This window comes from Balaenoptera ricei, chromosome 19 (genome assembly GCF_028023285.1).
Source record: "Balaenoptera ricei isolate mBalRic1 chromosome 19, mBalRic1.hap2, whole genome shotgun sequence".
Taxonomy (NCBI): Eukaryota; Metazoa; Chordata; class Mammalia; order Artiodactyla; family Balaenopteridae; genus Balaenoptera; species Balaenoptera ricei.
Genome location: NC_082657.1, coordinates 16713564 through 16739697, shown reverse-complemented (window position 1 = coordinate 16739697; position 26134 = coordinate 16713564). Strand labels below are relative to the sequence as shown.

General features: G+C 44.6%; 2 protein-coding genes across 3 annotated transcripts in view; both read right to left on the bottom strand.

The window, feature by feature from the left end:
- The window catches only part of ATP4A (ATPase H+/K+ transporting subunit alpha), a 100169-nt gene that overhangs the window by 42464 nt on the left and 31571 nt on the right, over positions 1-26134 (bottom strand). The gene's annotated exons all lie outside the window — the stretch shown is intronic.
- On the bottom strand, positions 14611-17516 carry PMIS2 (PMIS2 transmembrane protein). Its single transcript, XM_059903742.1, has 3 exons — positions 17423-17516; positions 14916-15064; positions 14611-14739 (listed from the first exon to the last, which is right to left on the bottom strand). Exons 1-3 carry the CDS (start codon positions 17514-17516, stop codon positions 14611-14613), a joined length of 372 nt encoding a protein of 123 aa, XP_059759725.1.

Below are 26134 nucleotides of genomic sequence, written 5' to 3'. Positions count from 1 at the left end.
GGAAGAGAGGGGTTCTTGGTTGGGGTGGGGCTGAAGGGAGGCCAGAGGGGGCTTCCTTAGGAAGAAACCAGAGCCAGGGTAGGGAGGAGAGTCAGGACAGGACCCAAGGAGAAGGGGGAACAGGAAGAGGGAAAGGAGACAAAGGACACAGTGAAATAAAAACAGCGTTCTGGGAAGAAGCAGAGTGGTGGAATGTGAGAGGGGCAGGGTAGGCTCCTGGAGAAAAGGGGGAGCAAATGGGGAGCTGTCCCTCTGAGAGGCTGGAGAGGGATGGGGAGAAGGTAGGGCTCTGGGGAGAACAGGGGGAAGGGGGAGAAATGGGTTAGGAGAGAGAGGGGTACTCCTGGGTTGGGAGATAAGGGGTTTTGCCTCACTCTGACAGAGAAAATGAGGGCTGGAATCCCGAAAGGGACACAGCAGAGGAGGGACACGATGGACGCAGGCAGGAGGTCTCCACAGGATGGTCCACAGACATCACCAGACGGCCTAATGAGGCCTACAGAGCTCAAGGAGCTGCAGCTTACACTTCAGGCCAGTAGGGGAGAGACCAGCACACATAAGGTCTGCAGACAGCAAGGGGGGACAGCCGAGACCCTGAGGAATGGGGAGGGCTGACCTGACCCCACCAGTCAGGAGGGAGCTGGAAGCTGACCCTGGCTCACCAGCAAGGGGCACATGGGCCCCAGCGATGATGCACCACAGGATCCATAAAACACTTGCTGTCCCATCACCTCCCTCCTGTACCGTTTAACTCTCTCCCTAATCATCTATAATGTCCTCCTGCCTTCCTCTAGGCCCCTTGCAGCTGCCAATAATCTTTGTGTACTACATACCCCCTTCCATATCCCATAATCCTCTCCGTGTGGCCCCCAAATCCCCACCTCATAACCCTCTCCCTGTCCACACATCACCCTCTCTCTGACCCACAAATCCCCTCCCCGTCCACCATAACCTCCTCCCCATCTCATCCTAGCATTCCCTGTGGCCCTTAACTCCCTGTTCCCATACCCCCTCCCTTTCCTGGTAACTTTCTCCCATCCCCTTAACCCCATCTAGGCTACATAACAAGACCCCAGTCACCCCACAACCCCCTGGCCATCCCCCCACCTGTCTCCTCATGCCCCGTAATTCTCCCTGGTCCTAAGTGCCTGTTTTTGTGCCCTCATAAGCCTCATCCTATCCTGCTGGAATCCTCTTTCATCCCCTTTAACATCCCCACAGTCCCTGGTCAGCCAACCAACTCATTTCAGGTCCAACCACCCAGGGGGGAATGATGTCACCAAGGCATGGCCTCTCCCATCATCCAGTCTGCCTCTGAGTCTGCTTTCCTTTCAGCATTGTGATTGTGATTCCCTTCAGCATATGGGGGGGGAGGAGTTTCAAGGTTTTTCTTTTAGCCTGGGTTTCTGACTAGCTCAATGAATATAGAGGCTATTTCCTGGGTGTTTCCCCATCTCCTGATTGGCTTGAAGAATTCAGATACTTGCTTTTCTTTTAGCAAATTGGACCACAGATTGTTCACAAAATATAAAATGGGTGGGCCTTTGTAACTGGCTGCTATTTCCCAGTCTGACCTGCAGGTGGGTTCCTTGAGTGTGAAGAGTGGAATTTACCAATTCATTCCATATGAACTTATTTGCTACCTACTTGTGCCTGGGCTTGTGCTGGGCCCTGGGAACCAATAGGTGACCAAGACAGATAAATCCAGGGCTCTCATGGAATTCACAGTCCAAGACAGAAGATAACTATTCATATGAATAAATAAACGAGATAATTTTTTCAGGTGGTACCAAGTATTCTCAAAGGAAAGAGATAGAAGGATGTGTTAGAGAGGGATCTAGGAAGGCAGCCTGACCAGGAGGAAGGGGAGAGGGAGGTCAAGGCAGGATTCTCTGAGTTGGAGGTATCTGAGTGGAGACCTGAAGGCTAGGAAGGAGCCAGCCCTGAAAAGATTTGGTGGAAAGAGTTCTAGATGGGGGCACACAAGTGCAAAGGCCCTGACATGGGAAGGAGGTTGATGTGACTGAGAGACAGAAACAGTGGCAGTATGGCTGGAGTGTGGTAAGGGAGGGGCAAGGGGCAGGAAGGGAGGAAGAAGAGGAGGGCAGAAACCTGCACACCTAGGCAAGGACTTTGGGTTTTATTCTAAGAGTTGTGGGAGTGTTTTGAAAGGTCAAGCCTGGTGTGTGCTGTGATTTTTGATTTAGGCTTTAGAGATGCTCTGAGCTGAGGCATGGTGAATGGACAGTGGGCAGGCGATGGAGAGGTAGTAGGTTCCTACTTTTCCTGTGGCTTCAAAGAAGAAATGACAGAGTCCAGGCATGGGGCAGGAGCAGGGGCAGGGGTGTCTGGCATAGAGACGGTCTCAGGGAAGGTCAACCCAGAAAGGAGTGAGGCAGCATGATCTTGGAATATCAGAGCCCTGCCCTCATGGATTCCTGCTTGGCCCTGGATTCCTGGTCAACAGCCCTCCAGTTTCGAGGGCTCCTGCCCCTTCCCTTGAATTTTAACTTCTAATTGGCATATTATAGTCTCCTTGGGCTGTCTGTCCACATTATCGACGGGTGATTGGCTGTGTTTCCCTAGGGGGTGGGCCTTTCACAGTGCCCTTCCTGAAGCACCCCAGCTGTGCAGGGTGGACTCCAGGTCAGGTGATGCCACAGGGGTGTGAAAAGGGGGCAGTTCAGAATGAAGTAAACAGCACTGAAAAAGTGAGTGGCCAGCAGTGGGACCCAGAAACCTGGAGAGTCAGAGGATATTTGCAGGGAAAAGGGACTGATCAACAGTACCTGCTGGAATGGAAAGTGCCCTTTCATGGAGCTGTTAGGAGCCTCTCTGTGGCCCTGTTCTGAACAGACACAGGAGAGTGCTTCGACAACACCAGACTCTGGGGGCCTAGGGGACAGTGAAGATGAGTGAAGGGAGATAGAGAATAGATGCCTCCTTCAACAAGTTGGCTAAGGAAGGGATAAAAGAGCAGGGCCTTAAGCCATCCCCTAGAGAAGATGGACCATGGACCCAAAGAGAACCAGGAACTGGGAGGGTGTCTATACCCCTACCAGCACAGCAACTGTATGAAATACACCCACATTCCACCTTCAATACATTTGTTTGTTCATTCTGTTTTGGTTTTGCTGCCAAGAATTTCAAGTAATTTTTTATAACTCTGAAGAGTTCTCTTTGATTAACATTAAATCTACTGAGCAGCACTTGAAAGAATTCATGTAACACGAAGAACTCTCTACCAAGTGTTTTAAAACGTTTACCAGGACCAAATTTAATCATTTTAAAAGTTGACATTTTATGTTTGGAGGAACTAAATTTTTATTGGTTCTGATTTTGTAGTGCTTTGTAGATGATAAATTGTTTGCAGAGCTAAAATATTTCCTAGGCCTTGGACAGTTCCCAGACTGAGCACTGCATCCAGAAGAGGAGGAAACGTTTGAACCACTGTGCATACCACAAACCCAGAGGAGAAAAATTATTGTGCCTTCCAATGCCTGATGACTTGCCAGTGCTCCATAGTTTCAGAATAAATAGCTGCCGTTATGGTAGGACTAATGGAAAAGGAAGACAAGTCCTTTAACAAAACATAAGGAGAATTCTCCAAAATGTGCCAATAGAGTAGAAAAATTAAAACCTGGAGCTAGGATGTATTGTCAAGTTTTGTTGATTTTATTTAATTTTGTTGGTTTGACTTTGGAACCATATAAATATTTTGTACAGTTTTTTTTAAACCAACAATTAAAAACTAATCCCTAAAATGAAAAGAAAATTCAACAAATGAGTGTAAATGAGTATCTAGCTAACAGCATAATCAGACAGGAATTATTCCAAGTAACTTTAAACACAGTGATTTGACTTTACATCCCTAGTGGATATGCTCTAAGAAAAAAATGAACCAAGAAAAGAATCCTTAACTGTTTTCAGTGATCATAATTTTGGTGGTAGTATTGGTATTGTTTATCTGAGATTGCTGAGATAAATTGGACAATATAAACAAACTATTAGATGATATTCTTACTTTTATCATTCCTGGTGTCACCGTGAACTTGGATTTTTGGCATGAGAAAAGAGATACATGTAAGATGAGAAAGGTTAGGTAAACACTCTGTCGTCTTGATTTTGAATTGGAAATATTGGTATGGATTCCTGTTACAGTTTATCTTTAAAATGTTTTCTGTTTAAACAGAAACAGACTCACAGCTATAGAGAAGAAACTAGTAGTTACCAGTGAGGAGAGGGAAGAGGGGAGAGGCAAGATAAGGGTAGGGGATTAAGAGATACAAACTACTATGTGTAAAAGAGTTAAGCTACAAGGATATACTGGACAGCAAAGGGAAATATAGCCATTATTTTATAACAACTTTAAATAGAGTATAATCTATAAAAATACTGAATCACGATGTTGTACACCTGTAACTAATAAAATATTGTATATCAACTATCCTTCAAATTAAAAAAGTTTTTTTTTTAATGTTTTCTGGTTCTGACTACTGTAAAGACTTAGGAACAATGACCAACGGTAGCTTTCAGATTTTAATTTTGGCATTCTCACAGGCAAGGGAATAAAACACAAAGTTCAGGAAGTGCCAAAGCTGGGGACTCTGACAAAATATCCCCCATTGTTCGCTGATACTCCAAAGAGCCACAACCTCAGCTTAAAGGTCAACATAAAGAAACCAACTAAAACATGGATTGTAGCTTGGCTTCATCCATCATCTAATGGACGGCTTCGCCCATCAGCCTCAGGTGTTCCACTTAGATATAGACCCCAGACTGATAGACCTCCCACGCTTGGAGGAAACAAATGGAAATCCAATATGGAGGAAAATAAGATCATTCTAGGCCTCAAATTGTTCTTAGAAATATCTTCAAACACAGTGCCAAACTCATAAAGATAACCAGGCCCATATGAAAATAAGGACCCATGAGAAAGAAAGAACAGAAACAAAAGAAAATAGACACAGAAGCATAAACACTTCAAATAGTGGCATTATTAGCTACAAGCATGCAAACCATGTGTGGAGAAATAAACATAAGTTTGAAAATTTTAGGGAAGAAATTGGAAACTGTTTGAAGTGACAGAGATTTGAGAGAAAACCAAACAAATTCTCGAGCTGAGAAATATCAGGAATTGATAGGAAGAATCCCATGGATGAGATTAACAGGAGATTAGACACAGATGAAGAGAGAAATTGTAACCAGAAGACAGGTCAGAAAAAAACTAAAGAGACTGCAGTATGGAGGGAAAAAAGGAAGAAGTTCTGTCGTACATGTGACTAGAATCCCAGAAAGAAGAGAAGAGAATGGTGCAGAGGAAACATTTGAAGAAATAATGACAAGGAATTTTCCAGAACTAATGACTGACATCAGACCGTGGACTAGTTCAAGAAGTCCAGTGAACCCCAAACAGGATAATTACAATTCACATCTAATTATAGTAATACTTTAGCAACACTGCAGAAAACCATAGGCAGAGAGGAAATATTAAAATCAGTTCCTTCAGTGGAATGACAGACCGATGGCTGACTTCTAAACAGCAAGAAAATGAAGCTCAGAAGATGGTAGAATGATTATCTTCAACATCTGAAATAAACTACCAACCAAAAATTACATGCACAGCAAAAATAATCTTCAAGAATAAAGAAACTGTGTGCCTGTGGTGAGGGCCTACAGACACAGGAATGCACATGGATAGCCAGGGCTCCCACAGCTGCTTGTCAGCCCAGTTCCCTGGGCCCTGTCTCCTCTCACTGGCCTGCACTGCTGGGACCGCCTGCAGCTAGCCCCTCCAGCCGTGCCCCTGCATGCTGCTGGCCGAACTCCCGGCACCGGCCTCCGCTGCCATGCACCTGGGGCAAGACCTTGCAGCCACAGGTGTGCCTGGCAAGAGCCAGGAGCCCGGCAGCTGAGAGCGTGCCCCTAACTGGGCCTGGCCCTTCCTGATGGCTGGCCCCTGCCACCACGTGTGTGTCTGAAACTGATGCCTGCCCCTACACAGGCACCCGCAGCCAGCCTGCCACAGCCAAGTGTGTGCACCCCACTGGCTCCGGCCACCACAGATGCCTGCCCTGGTCCCTAACCGCTGGACATACAGGTGTTGCTGAGAACTCCAGCAGGACTTGCAGACACAGAAGACCCCTCTCCCACCACGGCACTCACCAAGGACCATGCAGTCGTTGATGTTGTGGGCACAGTGGCCCGGCCCCCATACCACCCCATTGCCCCAGTATGTCACCTCACTGTCTTCTATAATTCAATTAGAGTTGCCCGATTTCTCTCCCTTCTTGACTGCCCCTTCTTATCCCCCACAGCCCTCCCTGACACCCAGTGACCCTTTCCCTGTCCTCCGTAACACCGTTTCTGCCCCCTCATGCATTTTCTCTGTCCTACTTTAATCTATCCCTGTCCTCCCAGAATTGTTTCTTGTTCCTTGATCACCTCTAGACTTTTGCAGCTATAATGGCACCTGTCTCCTTGTAACACCCCATCCCTCACTACTCTCTCTCTATCCCCGTACATTACCTCCCCCTTTAAGTTGCAGTGTGTTCCCCTATCAACTCTCCTAGTCCTCCTCTAATCCTCTCCCATTCCCCCTCTAATCCTCTCCCATTCCCCCGTCCCAGTCCTCCCTTACCTTGAGCCTGGTCCCCTGCCAGTCTCTTTTCTATATCCCCTAACCAGCTCTCTTTCTTCCTAGCCCCTTCTCTGTCCAGACATGATCCTACTACCTCGATCCCTTAACTTAACCAACTCTTTCTAGATGGCACTCCACTTACCTCATTAAGGCCCCAGGGCCATGCCTTCAATTCCTCAGGCCTGGAGAGGGCGGCGGGGTGTGACGTCATCGGGGCGCGATCTGTTTACCAACATGGACTTCGCCTTTAATTTCCGCAATGGGATTGGTTATTGAAATATAAACGGCAGAGTCCCAAATGTTTCGTTCAGATTTCTGCTCCATTTGAGGACTCTAGGCCTCTGTCACCTAGGAAACGTCTTCTGAATGAGTGAATTGGGTGGGGTTTCAGTAATTTGCATCTATCCTCCAGTTTGAACTCCTGATTGGTTCAACATGTAGAATATGTGGGTCTAAGGCACAAGTATACTATATTCCTGACTGAACCTCTGATTGGTTCCAGGCATGCAGAAGGCAGGATTTATTAATTCACTGAACATATTTGAATTTAGCAACTTACTGTGTGCCAGGCCCTGTGTTCAGCCCCCAGGGAACAAGTGGTGACCAAGGCAGACAAGGCTGTGGCTCTCCTGGAGCTCACAATTCACAGGGGACATGGAGGGTCAACAGCCAAATAAACTAGGTGACTTCAGAGTGGACCAATGACTAAGAAGGGAATAACTAGAAGGAAGGGGGGGCACCTAGGAGAAGTGGAAAAAGAGAAAGCTCTCTGCAGAGGGGCCACTGGAGCTGAGATGTGCAGGATGAGTTAGCCAAGAGGAGATCTGGGGGAAACGAAGGAGTTCCAGGCAGGGGAGCAGCAAGTGCAGAGGTCCTGAGTTGGGAGAGAGGTGTGTGTGTTCCAGGAGCGGGAGCGAGAGCACTGTGGCTGGAGTCGGGGAGGCATGAGGGAGGGTGTGAGGGGGGCAGAAGCAGACGAGGCAGGGCTTGGACATCTGAGTGAGAGATCTGGATTCCATCCTAAGAGCCACGGGAACCTGTTGGAAGATGTCGATCTGAAAGAGATGTGATGTGATTTAGATTGTGGAGCAGCTCTGGCTGCCCAGAGCAGGATGGAGAGTGGGAGGCAGCAGCCCCTTGATTTGCCAGGAACCTCAAACCCCGCAAAGCAGAAGCTGGGCGCGGGGGTGTGCAGAGCAGGTGTCAGCAAGGGGCCCCACTTCCGACCTTCGCAGGAGTATTCTCTGAGACGAGGCCTGACTGGCTCTGGTCTGTCCGCTTTCTGGTTGTGTCAGGGCTAAGCTGGGGACCTCTCCTGCTCCCTGCCAGCCAACTGGGGTATAAGTTCCGAGCCCTCCCCAGGAAAAGCCAACAGTCCCTTGGCCAGGTGATCAAGGTTAACATTACTAGTGACAAATCATGTTGACCTGATGTACTCCCTGATAAGATGTGATGAAACGTGCACTTCACCTCTGGATGTTCTTCCCCCAAACCTGTACTCTCCGTCTAAGTTTGAGAAAAACATTACACCCACCCTAAATTGAAGGACATTATCCAAATACCTGACTCCAAATAGGTTTTTAAATTTTAGCCATTCTAGTGAGTGTGTGATGACATCGTCATTTTTATTGCATTTTCAATCTAACATGCAGTAAAATTGACCTTTATTAGTGTACAGTTCAATGACGTTGATACACAGAGAGATAGATTTGTGTAACCACCATCAAAATCAGGATATGGAAGGGCTTCATTACCCCAGAATATCTCCCTTGGGCTATCCCTTCACAGTCACACCCCCCACTCCTCTATCCCTGGCCACCACTGATCTGTCAGCATAGTTTTGTCTTTGTGAGAGTGCCACCCGAAAAGGAATCACACAGTGTTTAACTTTTGAGACTGGCTTTTTTTCACTTGGCATAATGCCTTGGAGATTCATCCAAGTTGATGCATGTATGAAGTTCATTCCTTTGATTGCTAAGTAGTGTTTCACTGCATGAATGTACAACAATTTGTTTATCCATTCACTGTATAGAGCTGCCATAACTATTCACGTACAGGTTTTTGTGTGAACTTAAATTTTTATTTCTCTAGGGTAAATACCCAGGAATGGAACTGGAGGGTCTTAGGGCAATTGTACATTGAACTTCATAAAGTGTCAAACTATTTTCCAGAGTGGCTGTGCCTTTTTGTATTCCATCCAGCAATGTGTGAGAGTTCAGGTTACTCTGCATTCCAACTAACACTTGAGATTGTCAGGGTTTTTTGATTTTTGTTTTTTTTCAGCCATTTTATTTAGCCACACTTACTAATGTAAGTAATGTAGTGGGACCTCACAGTGGTTTTAACTTGCATTTCCCTAATGTCCAATGAGGTTGAATATCGTTTCCCGCGTTCATATGCCTTCCTCATATCCTCTTTGGTGAAGTGTGCTTTCAAGTTTTTCTGCCCATTTTCCCCCAGCTTTATTGAGATATAATTGACATATAACACTGTGTAAGTGTAAAGTGTACAACCTGCTGATTTGATCACTTATATATTGCAAAATGATTACCACTGGAGCATCAGCAAACACCTCCATCATGCTGCATGATTACCATTTCTTTTTTGTGCTGAGAACATTTAGATCTAATTTCAGAGCAATTGTCAGGTATATATATATATATATATATATATAATATATTATAATAAAATAATAGCATGTAATATAAATACAATATATAATCTCCAGAGCTCATTCACCTTATACCTGGAAGTTTGTACCCTCTGAAGGCTCAGCTCGTCAGTAAATCTGCTGACGGAGGAGGGAGGAGGTGTGAAGCCTGGTGGTGCTAGCTGCCTCATTAAGTTTCACTGCTGTGGTTGGGGGTGGCAGCACAACTTGCTGCTGGACCCAGTTGACCCTCCTCTGGTTGGAGCGCCTCCTGCTTCCACCGGACAGGGATGAATGCTCAGCTCCCTGCTCAGCCCTGCCAACACGGCCCTGGTGGGAGGAGAATCAGAGCATTGCCTGGTTCTCCTGGCTTGGGGGTACAATAGCATCTCCCTGCTTGGTCCCACTGATGCGACCCTCCTGGGGAAAAAGATGTGTGTCCTAGTCAGCTCGGGCCACCGTAAATAAATACTGTAGACTGGGTGGCTTAAATGACAGAACTTTATTTTCTCACAGATCTGGAGACGGGAAGTCTGCCATCATACTGCCAGCATAGTTGGGTTCTGGTGGGAGCTTTCTTCTTGGCTTGCAGACAGCCGCCTTCTCACTCTGTCCTCATGTGGTAGAGAGAAAGGGAGCAAGCTCTCACTGTCTCTTCTTATAAGAGCACTAATTCCACCAGGATTACCCCACCCTCATGACCTCATCTAATCCTAATTACCTCCTAAAAGTCCTGTCTCCAAATATAATCATACTAGGGGTTAGGGTTTCAACATATCAATTGTGTGGGGACACAATTGAGTCCATAGCAATGCTCAAACTCCCTACTCGTCAGACAAATGCAAATTAAAGCAATAAGGAGCTACTGTATAATTTCTCACCCGTCAAATTGGCAAAAATTCATAGGATTGATGATATTGCATGCTGACAAGAAGACAAAGAATGATCCTTTCAAACCCTGGGACTGGAAGTGTGACTTGGTGAGGCCTTTGCGGAAGCATCACGGTATGACGACCACAAAGTCCTAATACTTCAACCCTGCAATCTTACTTCTTGGACTCTATTCTAGAGTAGTACTTGCTTACTTGCACAGAGAAGCACGTTCATGGATGTTCTTGGCAGGATTGTTTGCGGCAGCCAAAAGATAGAAATCATCTTAATATCCAACTGGAGGGTCCTAGTAGTAAATTTTGTAATCCCTGACATGACCCACGAGGCAGTTATTAAAAAGAGGGAGTGAAAATCAGGGTATAGGTTATCTTTTGTGGAGAAGTAACTGGAAGAGGGCACGGGGGTCTTCTGGTCTGAGCCTTGTTTCAGGTGCAGGTTACAGGAGTATGCTGTTTGTGAAAGTCCATTGGTCTACACATATGATTGGGGCACTCTTATGCACTTCCATAAAAATATTTTTAAAATAGGAGACTCAGTGTTCTCTTGGTTTAAATGAGATTCAGATTCTCAAACTCTTCGTTTAAATAAGAAATCTAGGTCTATCATGGGTCCTTAGTGGGTATTTCTTGGGTGGGAGGAGTATTGGTTTTCTCTTTTTAATTCACACATCTGTGAGAAAAGAGGAGCCATGCCTACAGTTTCCTTCTGACTCAAAGAAAATTCAAAAGCAGATCTCTTGTCCAGGAAATAAGGATGTCAGTTCAAGTATTGCTAAGTCACCTGAAATAAGTATTATTAAGATACTTGAAATAAGTTCGATGTCTCATCAAAACTGTAGACTGTAAGAAGTTAAAAATCACAATCACAGGACATGGTGATAATGTTGCAGTCTGAGTGTCTTAAAGCTTGTTAAGTTTTCTGGGGTTAGATGTAAAACTTGCAAGACCAATTCATGGTGTGGAACAGAATCTGCTTTTCTGCAGCTGCTTATTCTTTTGAGATTGTCCCTCTTATCCTGCTAAGAGTTCTTTCACCAGAAGGAAGAAGGGCCCACAGGTTCATGCCAGTGCTGGAATCCCATGAGCTATCCTTGAGGGAGAAAAGGCAGCTCTGAGAACCTGGCATTTTATTCTATGGACCAGAAGAGGACAGAAGAGGATTACTGACAAGTAGAATACAGGGCATTTGGTGTTGAAAATCTTCAGTTTTGACACGAAAGTATTTTCAAGACCTAGAGGTAAGCAGAAAAGATGTGCGGTACCAATGTGTTTGTATATGTATGCACATGGAAATGCTTATAAAGGTAACTGGAAAGAGTTACAATAAAATATTGTCAGCAATTACCTTTGAGAGGGGGAAATTGATACCAGGACCAGCCATAAAAGTGAACTTCTCTTCTCCTTCAGACTCTTTTTATTACTTGATTTTTTGTGAGAATATATTTGTGTGAAAGTTGTGCAAATTAAAAAAAATCCCATGGTACTTCCCTGGCAGGCCAGAGGTTAACACTCCGCGCTCCCAATGCAGGGGCGGAGGGTGCGGGTTACATCCCTGGTCAGGGAACTAAGATCCCGCATGTCAAGGCACTGCCGCGTGACACAGCCAAAAAACAAAAACAAAAACAAAAACAAAAAAACCACAAGGAAATAAACAGGTTTAATAATCCAAGGTAAAAAGAGAATAAAACATTACCTGGCCTATTTGATCATGGTGAATTCTGTTGAGAGCAGTTACAGAGTTCTTCTGGAGAAAGTTTGGGAACAATTCGTGAAGGGGCACATAGATAACTGAGCAAATAGAACAGAGGACGGAGGAGGAGGAAGATGAGGAGAAGCAGGAGGAGGAGGGAGAGGAGGGGCAAAAACTGGAGGAGAAGGAGGAGGAAGAAAAAAAGGAAGAAAAAAATCTGAAGGACTACAGGGAGATGTGTTGCTCGGCTGTTGAGCTCAAAAATTAGTTCAGAGTATGTAATCAGCATAAACCACCAGGCCCAGTAATGGAGCATACTTACATGGGCATAATGAAATGCAAGCCCTATAAACTGAATTTAAAATTGTAGTCTTATTCTGTGGGAAGTAGGGGAGAGAGAGAAGAAAGGGTAGGTGTTAAATCTGCATGTTTCATTATAGTAATTCAACTGATGACCTCTCAAGATATAAGAATATAAGTTTTGGGTTTGTTTTATATTTACATGGTGGTGAATACCAGATGAATGCCTGAGAGTGGAATACAGGTTGGGGGAAGTCAGGGAGCTAAAGCAGAGAAGACTGGTTGGCTTTCTAAATCTTATAGCACAATGTGACTTTTTTGGATTTGGCTGTTCATGCTGATGTGTGCCATCCTGACTTGACGTGGCTTTGCAGCTGAATGTGACAGGCCCAGCTTGGGCTGGTCTGGGGAGGAACAGGGATGGCTGACCCGCCAGACCCACTAACACAGCAGACAAGCAGATATAATCCCCTTTCCAGGCACACCCATAACATGGAGCATTATCCCATGAACAAGTGTAATCTCTGCAGATACCCAGGGCCATGGAGGTAATAGAAACAGCATTGTAACAGCTAAGGTTAAGGTTAACCATAGACTAGCACTTTCGTTCTTTCCTTTCACTCATTATTTTCTGTAAACCTTCCAAGATGGGTCTCTTGTTGGGTATGAATTTAAAGCTGTAACCCCAGATGTCTAAGAAATGTAACTCTATTTTCCTGCATCTGCACTGGCTAGGGTGGATTAAGTTGTAGAAATAGGCAGGCCATACATGACGTGGCACAACATAATAGTTTATTTTCCACTCAATCATGGGAGGCAGTGGGGGAAAGGGTGACTGTTCCTAAGAATGATTCAGGGGCCGAGGCTGATGGGAGCTCTTCCATTCTACAACATGTGACTTTCAAATCACCATGGGTATCACTTGCCCAATCAGCTAGGGTAGGAGGAAAATGGGGGAGCGCCTGTGGGAGGTGGGTTAAGGCCAGGGTTGTTCGTGGCGCACATCGCTTGTGATCACATTCCGTGAAGCCAAAGACAGTCTCATGGCCATGCAGGGGAACCTAGGAAATGTGGCTGAGTAGTGCTCCCAGGAAGAAAAGGAGACGAACATTGGGAAAGAGTCAGCAGTCTTTCCCACAGCTATTCAACTTAATTTCTACTGATAATTTCCATTCCTCTTGATTGTGGAAACTTAATCCTGCTACGTCTAAGGTTTCTGGGGCTGAATTTGGGGTTGTCCGTGAAGCTAGGGCCCCAGAAGGAACCCCTGAGTGTTGTCTATGGGATCAGCCTATGTCTCTGTTTTCATTCATTCTGGATGGCTCCTGTGTTATCTCTGGTTCCCCTCTGATAGTCATTGCCACTCTGGCACTTGGCATTCCTATAGCCTTCGCCTCCTTCTCACCAAGCTGGGACATGAGATATCCTACTTGGCTGTCAGGCCATTTCTCCCTAAACCTCCACACCATACAGCATATTTTCTTTGAGATCTTAAAGCCTCGCTAGGGTTTATATGTGAAGTAGGAATACAGGTGTTATCTGGGGTCTTTGACACCCTGCCCCTTCCTGAGATGCAGGCTATTAGGGGCCTTCTGATGGATATACTGGCATCTAGTCTTCCTCTACTTCCCCTATTCCATGAATAGGGGGCCATTTCCCTTTCAGGACTGGGGGAGAGGTGGTCTTGATCAGCTCTTCTGCCAAATCTACTATTCATTTCTTGAGGTTTTTCCTTCTTTCTTTAAGAGTTTGACTTTTAATCTCAAAAGCTGGAGGAGGTTTCTGTTTTCCTATCCCTGCTCCGAGACACTAGAAGCCTGGAATTCCAGCTTGAATGAACCTAGAGAACATTAATTCAAATTTCTAAATATCATTCCACATTGGCAATTATTATGTCCATTTTACAAAGGAAGCAGGTTCAAGAAAATTATCTTGTTCAAGGATATACATTTTTTAAGTGTCAGAGGTGGGATGTAAACCCACATCTGTCTGATTTCTATGTCTCTGTGCTTTACCATTAGGTCATTCGGATTTTCACATGATCTGGGAAACACATAGCCCTAGAGAAACACAGACACTGACTCAGAAACACACACACGCACACACAGGAGAAGCTGGAACATTCCCTTCAATTTTATTGGTTTAAATAAATACTTTTCTGAAAGAGCAGCCCAGTATCAAGGAGCTTAGGGCATCTAGAGCATGAAAGTGAGAATCCTCAAGGTGGATGATGACAGATTTGGAGGCCAAGAGGATGAAGTAACATGGTGTTCCTGGGCTAGTGGGTTGCTTGGATGTTGAGTTCCTTGGCTGGTAGGTTTCCTGGCTAGGGGATGTCTCAGCTGTTGGTTTCTTCCATGGTGGCTGATTTGGCTGGTTAGTGTCTTGGTGGGTGGGTTCTGTTGGGATGGGTGAACCCACTGGCTACTGGGCCTGGTCTTCACACAAATAGGGCATAGTAATAAATGATGCCTAAACCGATGAGTATAGCGAATACATCCAGCCAACCAGTTCGGCCTGAGTTGATATAAGCCTCTTCCCAATCGCTGTTCTTGTTGGCCTCCTTGGTCTGTAGGAATGGGAGCTTTAGATTTGGGTTTCTGAGTCCAGCCTTGTGACACCCTTGGGTAATGGCTGGAGACCTTAGGTTACTGAGGGAAAATCTCTACCCACATCCCAGGACAGGAGCAGATGCAAGGGGGCAGGTAGAGGACAGGATGGGCCAAGGTTTAGGCACTAGTTTACCTTGTGACAGAAGAAGGCTGCTGGTAGTCCCAGGGGAGGGAAAAGAAGTATGCCTATGACGGTCATACACAAGTAATCCGGGGCATAAAATGCCAGTTCTTCTGGTGTCTGTACAGGCCCTTGTGGCTTAGCTTCGTCAGGTGGGGCGCCTGGAGCGGGTGGGGCCCCTGGAGCGGGTGGGGCGCCTGGAGCGGGTGGGGCCCCTGGAGCGGGTGGGGCGCCTGGAGCGGGTGGGGCGCCTGTGGCGGGTTTCGGGGGCATAACTTTTCCACTCCAAAAGACTCCAAGTATCTTGAAAACAGAGAGCCAAACCCACTACACCTCCCCTTGTTCTATCCAGAATCCCAAGACCCAAACCGTCGAAGTCCAGTACTTCACAGTGGAGACACCAGCGCAAGTCCTGATTGGTTGCCGGTGTGAGGGGGCGTGGTCCCACTGTACTCTGCTCCTCCAGGACTCAGAGGGTGCTCCACCCTCTATCAGGACATTGACTCTGCCCACCCTGATAGGAATTGGTTGCAAGCCATGAGGTTGGATTCTGGCTCCTCCTCCTTCCTGCAGACCCCTATCTGCAGACAGGGCAGGAGCGAGTACCGGGGACCCCTCCCAAGAAATATGGGAACAAGGAGGTAGACAAGCCTAGTAAGAAAACTAGGGGGCTTACAAACAAAAGGGAAAGGAAATGAAAAATAGTAACAGATTATAAAATATTAAATTAAAAAAGAATTCTAGTCCATACTGACAGAAAAAAAGAAAAATAAGAGAGAAACAAGGTGAAAAGGGGGAAGGTCTTTCTTAGAGTAGAATGCCATCTAATAAATATCGATGGAATGATGGAAATGAGAAATCCCCATTGTGGTAGGCAGAATCTAAGATGGCCCCAAGATTCCTGCTCACTGGTATACATACACCTGCTCCCAGTTACTCATTCAAGTACTAATCTGTGGGCTGCTGTGAAGGGATTTTGCGGATGTAGTTGAGGTCCACAGTCAGTTAATGTTAAAATAGGGAGAATATCTTCAGAGGGTCTAACCTGATCAGGTGAGTTCCTAAAAGGAACTGGATTTTACTGGCAAAAAAGGATTCCAGGCATGAGGCAGATTAGAGGCAAGGTAGATTCTCCATGGCTGGCTCTAAGTAGGAGAGGGCCACAGAGCAAGGAATGCAAGCAGCCTCTAGCTGAGAGAGGCTCCCAACTGACAGCCAGCAGGGAAATGGGGACTTTACTTCTACAACAGTAAGGATCTGAATCCTGCCATAACCATATTCATTTGGAAGAGGGTCCTAGCTCCAAATGAGAATGCAGGCCAACACCTTGATTTTAACCTTATGAGATCGTGAGCAGAGAGCCCGCCATTCTGACCTACAGAACTCTGAGTTAATAACTAAATTTGTGGGAATTTGTTATGCATCATTAGAAAACTAACAACCATTCAAAACCATAGTAATTACTGGCTCAGGTAATTACCATCAATGAATGCTAATACCACTGGGTTTTAGCTGATACTACCCTTGGCTTGTGGTTTTAGAGGAAAAGAGGGTGTGATTCCAGACTGGCATGAACTTGTGGGCCCTTCTTCCCTCGGGTGAAAAGAACTCGTAGAAGGATAAGAGGGACAATCTCAAAAGAATAAGCAGCTGCAGAAAAGCAGATTCTGTTCCACACCATGAATTGGTCTTGCAAGTTTTACATCTAACCCCAGAAAACTTAACAAGCTTTAAGACACTCAGACTGCAACATTATCACCATGTCCTGTGATTGTAATTTTTAACTTCATACAGTCTACAGTTTTGATAAGACATCGAACTTATTTCAAGTATCTTAATAATACTTATTTCAGGTGACTTAGCAATACTTGAACTGACATCCTTATTTCCTGGACAAGAGATCTGCTTTTGAATTTTCTTTGAGTCAGAAGGAAACTGTAAGCATGGCTCCTCTTTTCTCACAGATGTGTGAATTAAAAAGAGAAAACCAATACTCCTCCCACCCAAGAAATACCCACTAAGGACCCATGATAGACCTAGATTTCTTATTTAAATGAAGAGTTTGAGAATCTGAATCTCATTTAAACCAAGAGAACACTGAGTCTCCTATTTTAAAAATATTTTTATGGAAATGCATAAGAGTGCCCCAATCATATGCGTAGACCAATGGACTTTCACAAACAGCATATTCCTGTAACCTGCACCTGAAACAAGGCCCAGACCAGAAGACCCCCGTGTCCTCTTCCAGTTACTTCTCCACAAAAGATGACCTATACCCTGATTTTCACTCCCTCTTTTTAATAACTGCCTCGTGGGTCATGTCAGGGATTACAAAATTTACTACTAGGACCCTCCAGTTGGATATTAAGATGATTTCTATCTTTTGGCTGCCGCAAACAATCCTGCCAAGAACATCCATGAACGTGCTTCTCTGTGCAAGTAAGCAAGTACTACTCTAGAATAGAGTCCAAGAAGTAAGATTGCAGGGTTGAAGTATTAGGACTTTGTGGTCGTCATACCGTGATGCTTCCGCAAAGGCCTCACCAAGTCACACTTCCAGTCCCAGGGTTTGAAAGGATCATTCTTTGTCTTCTTGTCAGCATGCAATATCATCAATCCTATGAATTTTTGCCAATTTGACGGGTGAGAAATTATACAGTAGCTCCTTATTGCTTTAATTTGCATTTGTCTGACGAGTAGGGAGTTTGAGCATTGCTATGGACTCAATTGTGTCCCCACACAATTGATATGTTGAAACCCTAACCCTTAGTATGATTATATTTGGAGACAGGACTTTTAGGAGGTAATTAGGATTAGATGAGGTCATGAGGGTGGGGTAATCCTGGTGGAATTAGTGCTCTTATAAGAAGAGACAGTGAGAGCTTGCTCCCTTTCTCTCTACCACATGAGGACAGAGTGAGAAGGCGGCTGTCTGCAAGCCAAGAAGAAAGCTCCCACCAGAACCCAACTATGCTGGCAGTATGATGGCAGACTTCCCGTCTCCAGATCTGTGAGAAAATAAAGTTCTGTCATTTAAGCCACCCAGTCTACAGTATTTATTTACGGTGGCCCGAGCTGACTAGGACACACATCTTTTTCCCCAGGAGGGTCGCATCAGTGGGACCAAGCAGGGAGATGCTATTGTACCCCCAAGCCAGGAGAACCAGGCAATGCTCTGATTCTCCTCCCACCAGGGCCGTGTTGGCAGGGCTGAGCAGGGAGCTGAGCATTCATCCCTGTCCGGTGGAAGCAGGAGGCGCTCCAACCAGAGGAGGGTCAACTGGGTCCAGCAGCAAGTTGTGCTGCCACCCCCAACCACAGCAGTGAAACTTAATGAGGCAGCTAGCACCACCAGGCTTCACACCTCCTCCCTCCTCCGTCAGCAGATTTACTGACGAGCTGAGCCTTCAGAGGGTACAAACTTCCAGGTATAAGGTGAATGAGCTCTGGAGATTATATATTGTATTTATATTACATGCTATTATTTTATTATAATATATTATATATATATATATATATATATATATATACCTGACAATTGCTCTGAAATTAGATCTAAATGTTCTCAGCACAAAAAAGAAATGGTAATCATGCAGCATGATGGAGGTGTTTGCTGATGCTCCAGTGGTAATCATTTTGCAATATATAAGTGATCAAATCAACAGGTTGTACACTTTACACTTACACAGTGTTATATGTCAATTATATCTCAATAAAGCTGGGGGGAAATGGGCAAAAAAACTTGAAAGCACACTTCACCAAAGAGGATATGAGGAAGGCATATGAACGCGGGAAACGATATTCAACCTCATTGGACATTAGGGAAATGCAAGTTAAAACCACTGTGAGGTCCCACTACATTACTTACATTAGTAAGTGTGGCTAAATAAAATGGCTGAAAAAAAACAAAAATCAAAAAACCCTGACAATCTCAAGTGTTAGTTGGAATGCAGAGTAACCTGAACTCTCACACATTGCTGGATGGAATACAAAAAGGCACAGCCACTCTGGAAAATAGTTTGACACTTTATGAAGTTCAATGTACAATTGCCCTAAGACCCTCCAGTTCCATTCCTGGGTATTTACCCTAGAGAAATAAAAATTTAAGTTCACACAAAAACCTGTACGTGAATAGTTATGGCAGCTCTATACAGTGAATGGATAAACAAATTGTTGTACATTCATGCAGTGAAACACTACTTAGCAATCAAAGGAATGAACTTCATACATGCATCAACTTGGATGAATCTCCAAGGCATTATGCCAAGTGAAAAAAAGCCAGTCTCAAAAGTTAAACACTGTGTGATTCCTTTTCGGGTGGCACTCTCACAAAGACAAAACTATGCTGACAGATCAGTGGTGGCCAGGGATAGAGGAGTGGGGGGTGTGACTGTGAAGGGATAGCCCAAGGGAGATATTCTGGGGTAATGAAGCCCTTCCATATCCTGATTTTGATGGTGGTTACACAAATCTATCTCTCTGTGTATCAACGTCATTGAACTGTACACTAATAAAGGTCAATTTTACTGCATGTTAGATTGAAAATGCAATAAAAATGACGATGTCATCACACACTCACTAGAATGGCTAAAATTTAAAAACCTATTTGGAGTCAGGTATTTGGATAATGTCCTTCAATTTAGGGTGGGTGTAACGTTTTTCTCAATCTTAGATGGAGATTACAGGTTTGGGGGAAGAACGTCCAGAGGTGAAGTGCACGTTTCATCACTTCTCATCAGGGAGTACATCAGGTCAACATGATTTGTCACTAGTAATGTTAACCTTGATCACCTGGCCAAGGGACTGTTGGCTTTTCCTGGGGAGGGCTCGGAACCTATACCCCAGCTGGCTGGCAGGGAGCAGGAGAGGTCCCCAGCTTAGCCCTGACACAGCCAGAAAGCGGACAGACCAGAGCCAGTCAGGCCTCGTCTCAGAGAATACTCCTGCGAAGGTCGGAAGTGGGGCCCCTTGCTGACACCTGCTCTGCTCACCCTCGTGCCCAGCTTCTGCTTTGCGGGGTTTGAGGTTCCTGGCAAATCAAGGGCCTGCTGCCTCCCACTCTCCATCCTGCTCTGGGCAGCCAGAGCTGCTCCACAATCTAAATCACATCACATCTCTTTCAGATCGACATCTTCCAACAGGTTCCCGTGGCTCTTAGGATGAAATCCAGATCTCTCACTCAGATGTCCAAGCCCTGCCTCGTCTGCTTCTGCCCCCCTCACACCCTCCCTCATGCCTCCCCGACTCCAGCCACAGTGCTCTCGCTCCCGCTCCTGGAACACACACACCTCTCTCCCAACTCAGGACCTCTGCACTTGCTGCTCCCCTGCCTGGAACTCCTTCGTTTCCCGCAGATCTCCTCTTGGCTAACTCATCCTGCACATCTCAGTTCCAGTGGCCCCTCTGCAGAGAGCTTTCTCTTTTTCCACTTCTCCTAGGTGCCCCCCCCTTCCTTCTAGTTATTCCCTTCTTAGTCATTGGTCCACTCTGAAGTCACCTAGTTTATTTGGCTGTTGACCCTCCATGTCCCCTGTGAATTGTGAGCTCCAGGAGAGCCACAGCCTTGTCTGCCTTAGTCACCACTTGTTCCCTGGGGGCTGAACACAGGGCCTGGCACACAGTAAGTTGCTAAATTCAAATATGTTCAGTGAATTAATAAATCCTGCCTTCTGCATGCCTGGAACCAATCAGAGGTTCAGTCAGGAATATAGTATACTTGTGCCTTAGACCCACATATTCTACATGTTGAACCAATCAGGAGTTCAAACTGGAGGATAGATGCAAATTACTGAAACCCCACCCAATTCACTCATTCAGAAGACGTTTCCTAGGTGACAGAGGCCTAGAGTCCTCAAATGGAGCAGAAATCTGAACGAAACATTTGGGACTCTGCCGTTTATATTTCAATAACCAATCCCATTGCGGAAATTAAAGGCGAAGTCCATGTTGGTAAACAGATCGCGCCCGATGACGTCACACCCCACCGCCCTCTCCGGGCCTGAGGAATTGAAGGCATGGCCCTGGGGCCTTAATGAGGTAAGTGGAGTGCCATCTAGAAAGAGTTGGTTAAGTTAAGGGATCGAGGTAGTAGGATCATGTCTGGACAGAGAAGGGGTTAGGAGGAAAGAGAGCTGGTTAGGGGATATAGAAAAGAGACTGGCAGGGGACCAGGCTCAAGGTAAGGGAGGACCGGGACGGGGGAATGGGAGAGGATTAGAGGGGGAATGGGAGAGGATTAGAGGAGGACTAGGAGAGTTGATAGGGGAACACACTGCAACTTAAAGGGGGAGGTAATGTACGGGGATAGAGAGAGAGTAGTGAGGGATGGGGTGTTACAAGGAGACAGGTGCCATTATAGCTGCAAAAGTCTAGAGGTGATCAAGGAACAAGAAACAATTCTGGGAGGACAGGGATAGATTAAAGTAGGACAGAGAAAATGCATGAGGGGGCAGAAACGGTGTTACGGAGGACAGGGAAAGGGTCACTGGGTGTCAGGGAGGGCTGTGGGGGATAAGAAGGGGCAGTCAAGAAGGGAGAGAAATCGGGCAACTCTAATTGAATTATAGAAGACAGTGAGGTGACATACTGGGGCAATGGGGTGGTATGGGGGCCGGGCCACTGTGCCCACAACATCAACGACTGCATGGTCCTTGGTGAGTGCCGTGGTGGGAGAGGGGTCTTCTGTGTCTGCAAGTCCTGCTGGAGTTCTCAGCAACACCTGTATGTCCAGCGGTTAGGGACCAGGGCAGGCATCTGTGGTGGCCGGAGCCAGTGGGGTGCACACACTTGGCTGTGGCAGGCTGGCTGCGGGTGCCTGTGTAGGGGCAGGCATCAGTTTCAGACACACACGTGGTGGCAGGGGCCAGCCATCAGGAAGGGCCAGGCCCAGTTAGGGGCACGCTCTCAGCTGCCGGGCTCCTGGCTCTTGCCAGGCACACCTGTGGCTGCAAGGTCTTGCCCCAGGTGCATGGCAGCGGAGGCCGGTGCCGGGAGTTCGGCCAGCAGCATGCAGGGGCACAGCTGGAGGGGCTAGCTGCAGGTGGTCCCAGCAGTGCAGGCCAGTGAGAGGAGACAGGGCCCAGGGAACTGGGCTGACAAGCAGCTGTGGGAGCCCTGGCTATCCATGTGCATTCCTGTGGCTGTAGGCCCTCACCACAGGCACACAGTTTCTTCATTCTTGAAGAATATTTTTGCTGTGCATGTAAGTTTTGGTTGGCAGTTAGTTTATTTCAGATGTTGAAGATAATCATTCTACCATCTTCTGAGCTTCATTTTCTTGCTGTTTAGAAGTCAGCCATCGGTCTGTCATTCCACTGAAGGAACTGATTTTAATATTTCCTCTCTGCCTATGGTTTTCTGCAGTGTTGCTAAAGTATTACTATAATTAGATGTGAATTGTAATTATCCTGTTTGGGGTTCACTGGACTTCTTGAACTAGTCCACGGTCTGATGTCAGTCATTAGTTCTGGAAAATTCCTTGTCATTATTTCTTCAAATGCTTCCTCTGTGCCATTCTCTTCTCTTCTTTCTGGGATTCTAGTCACATGTACGACAGAACCTCTTCCTTTTTTCCCTCCATACTGCGGTCTCTTTAGTTTTTTTCTGACCTGTCTTCTGGTTACAATTTCTCTCTTCATCTGTGTCTAATCTCCTGTTAATCTCATCCATGGGATTCTTCCTATCAATTCCTGATATTTCTCAGCTCGAGAATTTGTTTGGTTTTCTCTCAAATCTCTGTCACTTCAAACAGTTTCCAATTTCTTCCCTAAAATTTTCAAACTTATGTTTATTTCTCTGCACATGGTTTGCATGCTTGTAGCTAATAATGCCACTATTTGAAGTGTTTATGCTTCTGTGTCTATTTTCTTTTGTTTCTGTTCTTTCTTTCTCATGGGTCCTTATTTTCATATGGGCCTGGTTATCTTTATGAGTTTGGCACTGTGTTTGAAGATATTTCTAAGAATAATTTGAGGCCTAGAATGATCTTATTTTCCTCCATAGTGGATTTCCATTTGTTTCTTCCAAGCATGGGTCGTCTATCAGTCTGGGGTCTATATCTAAGTGAACACCTGAGGCTGATGGGCGAAGCCATCCATCAGATGATGGATGAAGCCAAGCTACAAGTCCATGTTTTAGTTGGTTTCTTTATGTTGACCTTTAAGCTGAGGTTGTGGCTCTTTGGAGTATCAGCGAACAATGGGGGATGTTTTGTCAGAGTCCCCAGCTTTGGCACTTCCTGAACTTTGTGTTTTATTCCCTTGCCTGTGAGAATGCCAAAATTAAAATCTGAAAGCTACAGTTGGTCATTGTTTCTAGTCCTTTCAGTAGTCAAGTGTGGAGAAAAGGGAAGCCTCTTGCACTGTCAGTGGGAATGTAAATTGATACAGCCACTATGGAGAACAGTATGGAGGTTCCTTAAAAACCTAAAAATAGAACTACCATAAGACCCAGCAATCCCAGTACTGGGCATATACCCTGAGAAAACCATAATTCAAAAAGAGTCATGTACCACAATGGTCATTGCAGCTCTATTTACAATAGCCAGGACATGGAAGCAACCTAAGTGTCCACTGACAGATGAATGGATAAAGAAGATGTGGCACATATATACAATGGAATATTACTCAGCCATAAAAAGAAATGAAATTGTGTTATTTGTAGTGAGGTGGATGGACCTAGAGTTGTCATACAGAGTGAAGTAAGTCAGAAAGAGAAAAACAAATACTATATGCTAACACATATATATGGAATCTAAAAAAAAAAAAAAATATATATATATATATATATATAAATATGGTTCTGAAGAACCTAGGGGCGGGACAGGAATAAAGATGCAGACGTGGAGAATGGACTTGAGGACACGGGGAGGGGGAAGGGTAAGCTGGGACGAAATGAGAGAGTGGCGTGGACTTATAAATACTAACAAATGTAAAATAGATAGCTAGTGGGAAGCAGCTGCATAGCACAGGGAGATCAGCTCGGTGCTTTGTGACCACCTAGAGTGGTGGGATAGTGAGGTTGGGAGGGAGACGCAAGAGGGAGGAGATATGGGAATATATGTATATGTATAGCTGATTCACTTTGTTATATTAAAAAAATTTTTTTTATTAAAAAAAAAAGAAATGAAGGAGAAAATATCACTACAGACCCCTGAGACATTAAAGGGAAAATAAGGGACTACTGCTGATAGAAACAACTCTTCACACATAAATTCTACACCTTTGGAGTAAACTGACCCATTCTTCAAAAACAAAAACTCAGAACAGATCAAGGACAAAGAGATTATTTGAGTAACTTTGTATCTATTAAAGAAATTGATTTTGTAAATAAAAAACTTCTGAAATAAAAATCTCCAGACCCAGATGGTTTCACTGGTAAATTATTACCAAACAAATAACATCATTTCCACACAATCTTTTCCAGAAAATAGAAGAGGAGAGAGTATTTCCCAACTCATTTTTTGAGGCCAGCATTGTCTTGATACTAAAACCAGACACAGACTGTGTATAAAACACTACAGACCAATATCTCTTATGAATATAGATAGAAAATTTCTCAAAGAAATAATAGAAAACCAAAAACAGAAGTATATAAATAGAATATACCATATCACCAATTGGGGTTTCTCCCAACAATGCAAACGTGGTTCAATATTAGAAAATCAATGTAATCCACTATATTAACTGTCTAAAAAAGGAAAACCACATGATCAATTGATACAGAAAAGGCATCTGAGATAAGTTAATATCCATTTACAATAAAAACAGCAAACCAGAACTAACAGGGAACTTCCTCATCCTGATAAAGGACATCTACAGAAAACCTATAGCTAACATCATATGTGGTGGTGAAAGAGGGAAGAATTTCTCCCCTAATATATGCAACAAGGCAAGGATGTCTACTCTCACCACCACTATTCCACATCAGACTGGAAGTCCTAATCAGCACAATACGTCAGAAAAAGAAAAAAGAAAGGGCATACAAATAATAAAGGAAGAAATAACAACTACCCTTATTTGCAGATGACATAATTTCTAAGCAGAAAGTCCCAAGGAATACACACACAGACACACACAAATAAAAAACATAAAAAAAAAAAAACAAACAAACAAAAAACCTAGAATTGGTAAAATGAGTTTAGCAAGGTTCGGTTTGCAATACATTTTCTATAGCCCCCAAATAAGCAATTAGTTGGGTGTAAATCTAAAATGTTATTTATACAAGCTGTGTGTGTTACTACAAGTGCTGCTGAAAGAAATCAAAGAGGTCTTGGGAATTCCCTGGCAGTCCAGTGGTTAGGACTCTGCGCTTTCATTGCTGAGGATGCTGGTTCGACCCCTGGTCAGAGAACTAAGATCCCACAAGCCGTGTGACACGGCCAAAAAAAGAAAAAAAAAAAGAAATCAAAGAAGAAGTCCTAAATAAATGGAGAGCCTTTCCACAGTCGTGAATTGGAAGGCTCAACATCTCTCCCCAATTGTTAGGAAACTCTAATGCAACTCCTGCTAAAAAAAAAACTAGCAAGATTTGTAGATGTAGCCAAGCATTGTCAAAACAATTCTGAAAAAGAAGAATAAAGTTAGAGTATTCACATTACCCAATTTTAAGAATCGCTATAAATCTACATTAATAAGGCAGTGTGGTATTGGCAAATGGGTGAACACAGGTCAACAGAACAGAAAAAGGAGTGTAGAAAGAGACCCACAGTATATTTATTGGCCATATTTGTCCAATTTATTTGTTTAGAAAGGAGTCCAAAGGCAATTTATCAAAGAAAGAATAGGTTTTTTTATGGTGTTTAATTGGACCACCATTATGCAAAACATAATCTCAACTAAAACCTCACATCTTATACAAGTATAAACTCAATATGTATCATAGATCTAAATGTAAATCTATCAAACTTTTAGAAGAAAACATAGGAGAAAATCCTCCTGACCCTGGGTTAAGCAGAGTTCTTAGACATGATGCCAGAACACCTCCAGAAAAGAAAAACGTAATTTAAACTCTATCAAAATTAAATCCTTTTGCTCTGCAATGAACATTGTTAGAAAATGAAAAGATAAGCTACAGACCCAGAGAAAATATTTGCAAATCACATGTCTGACAAAGGCCTTGTATCCAAAATATATAGATGACCCTCAAACTTAACTGTAATAAAAACAAACCAATTTTTTCTTTATGGAAGAAAGACAAACTGATACTTCATCAAAGGGGATATACAGGTGGCA

Excerpts from the sequence above, each read along its gene's own strand:
- PMIS2 (XM_059903742.1), bottom strand. The coding sequence starts at position 17,516 with ATGATATTGCATGCTGACAAGAAGACAAAGAATGATCCTTTCAAACCC. Across the intron at positions 15,065-17,422 it reads GCCTTTGCGGAAGCATCACG|GCGCCCCACCTGACGAAGCT; the intron begins GTATGACGACCA and ends CACCCGCTCCAG. Across the intron at positions 14,740-14,915 it reads CAGCCTTCTTCTGTCACAAG|ACCAAGGAGGCCAACAAGAA; the intron begins GTAAACTAGTGC and ends CCATTCCTACAG.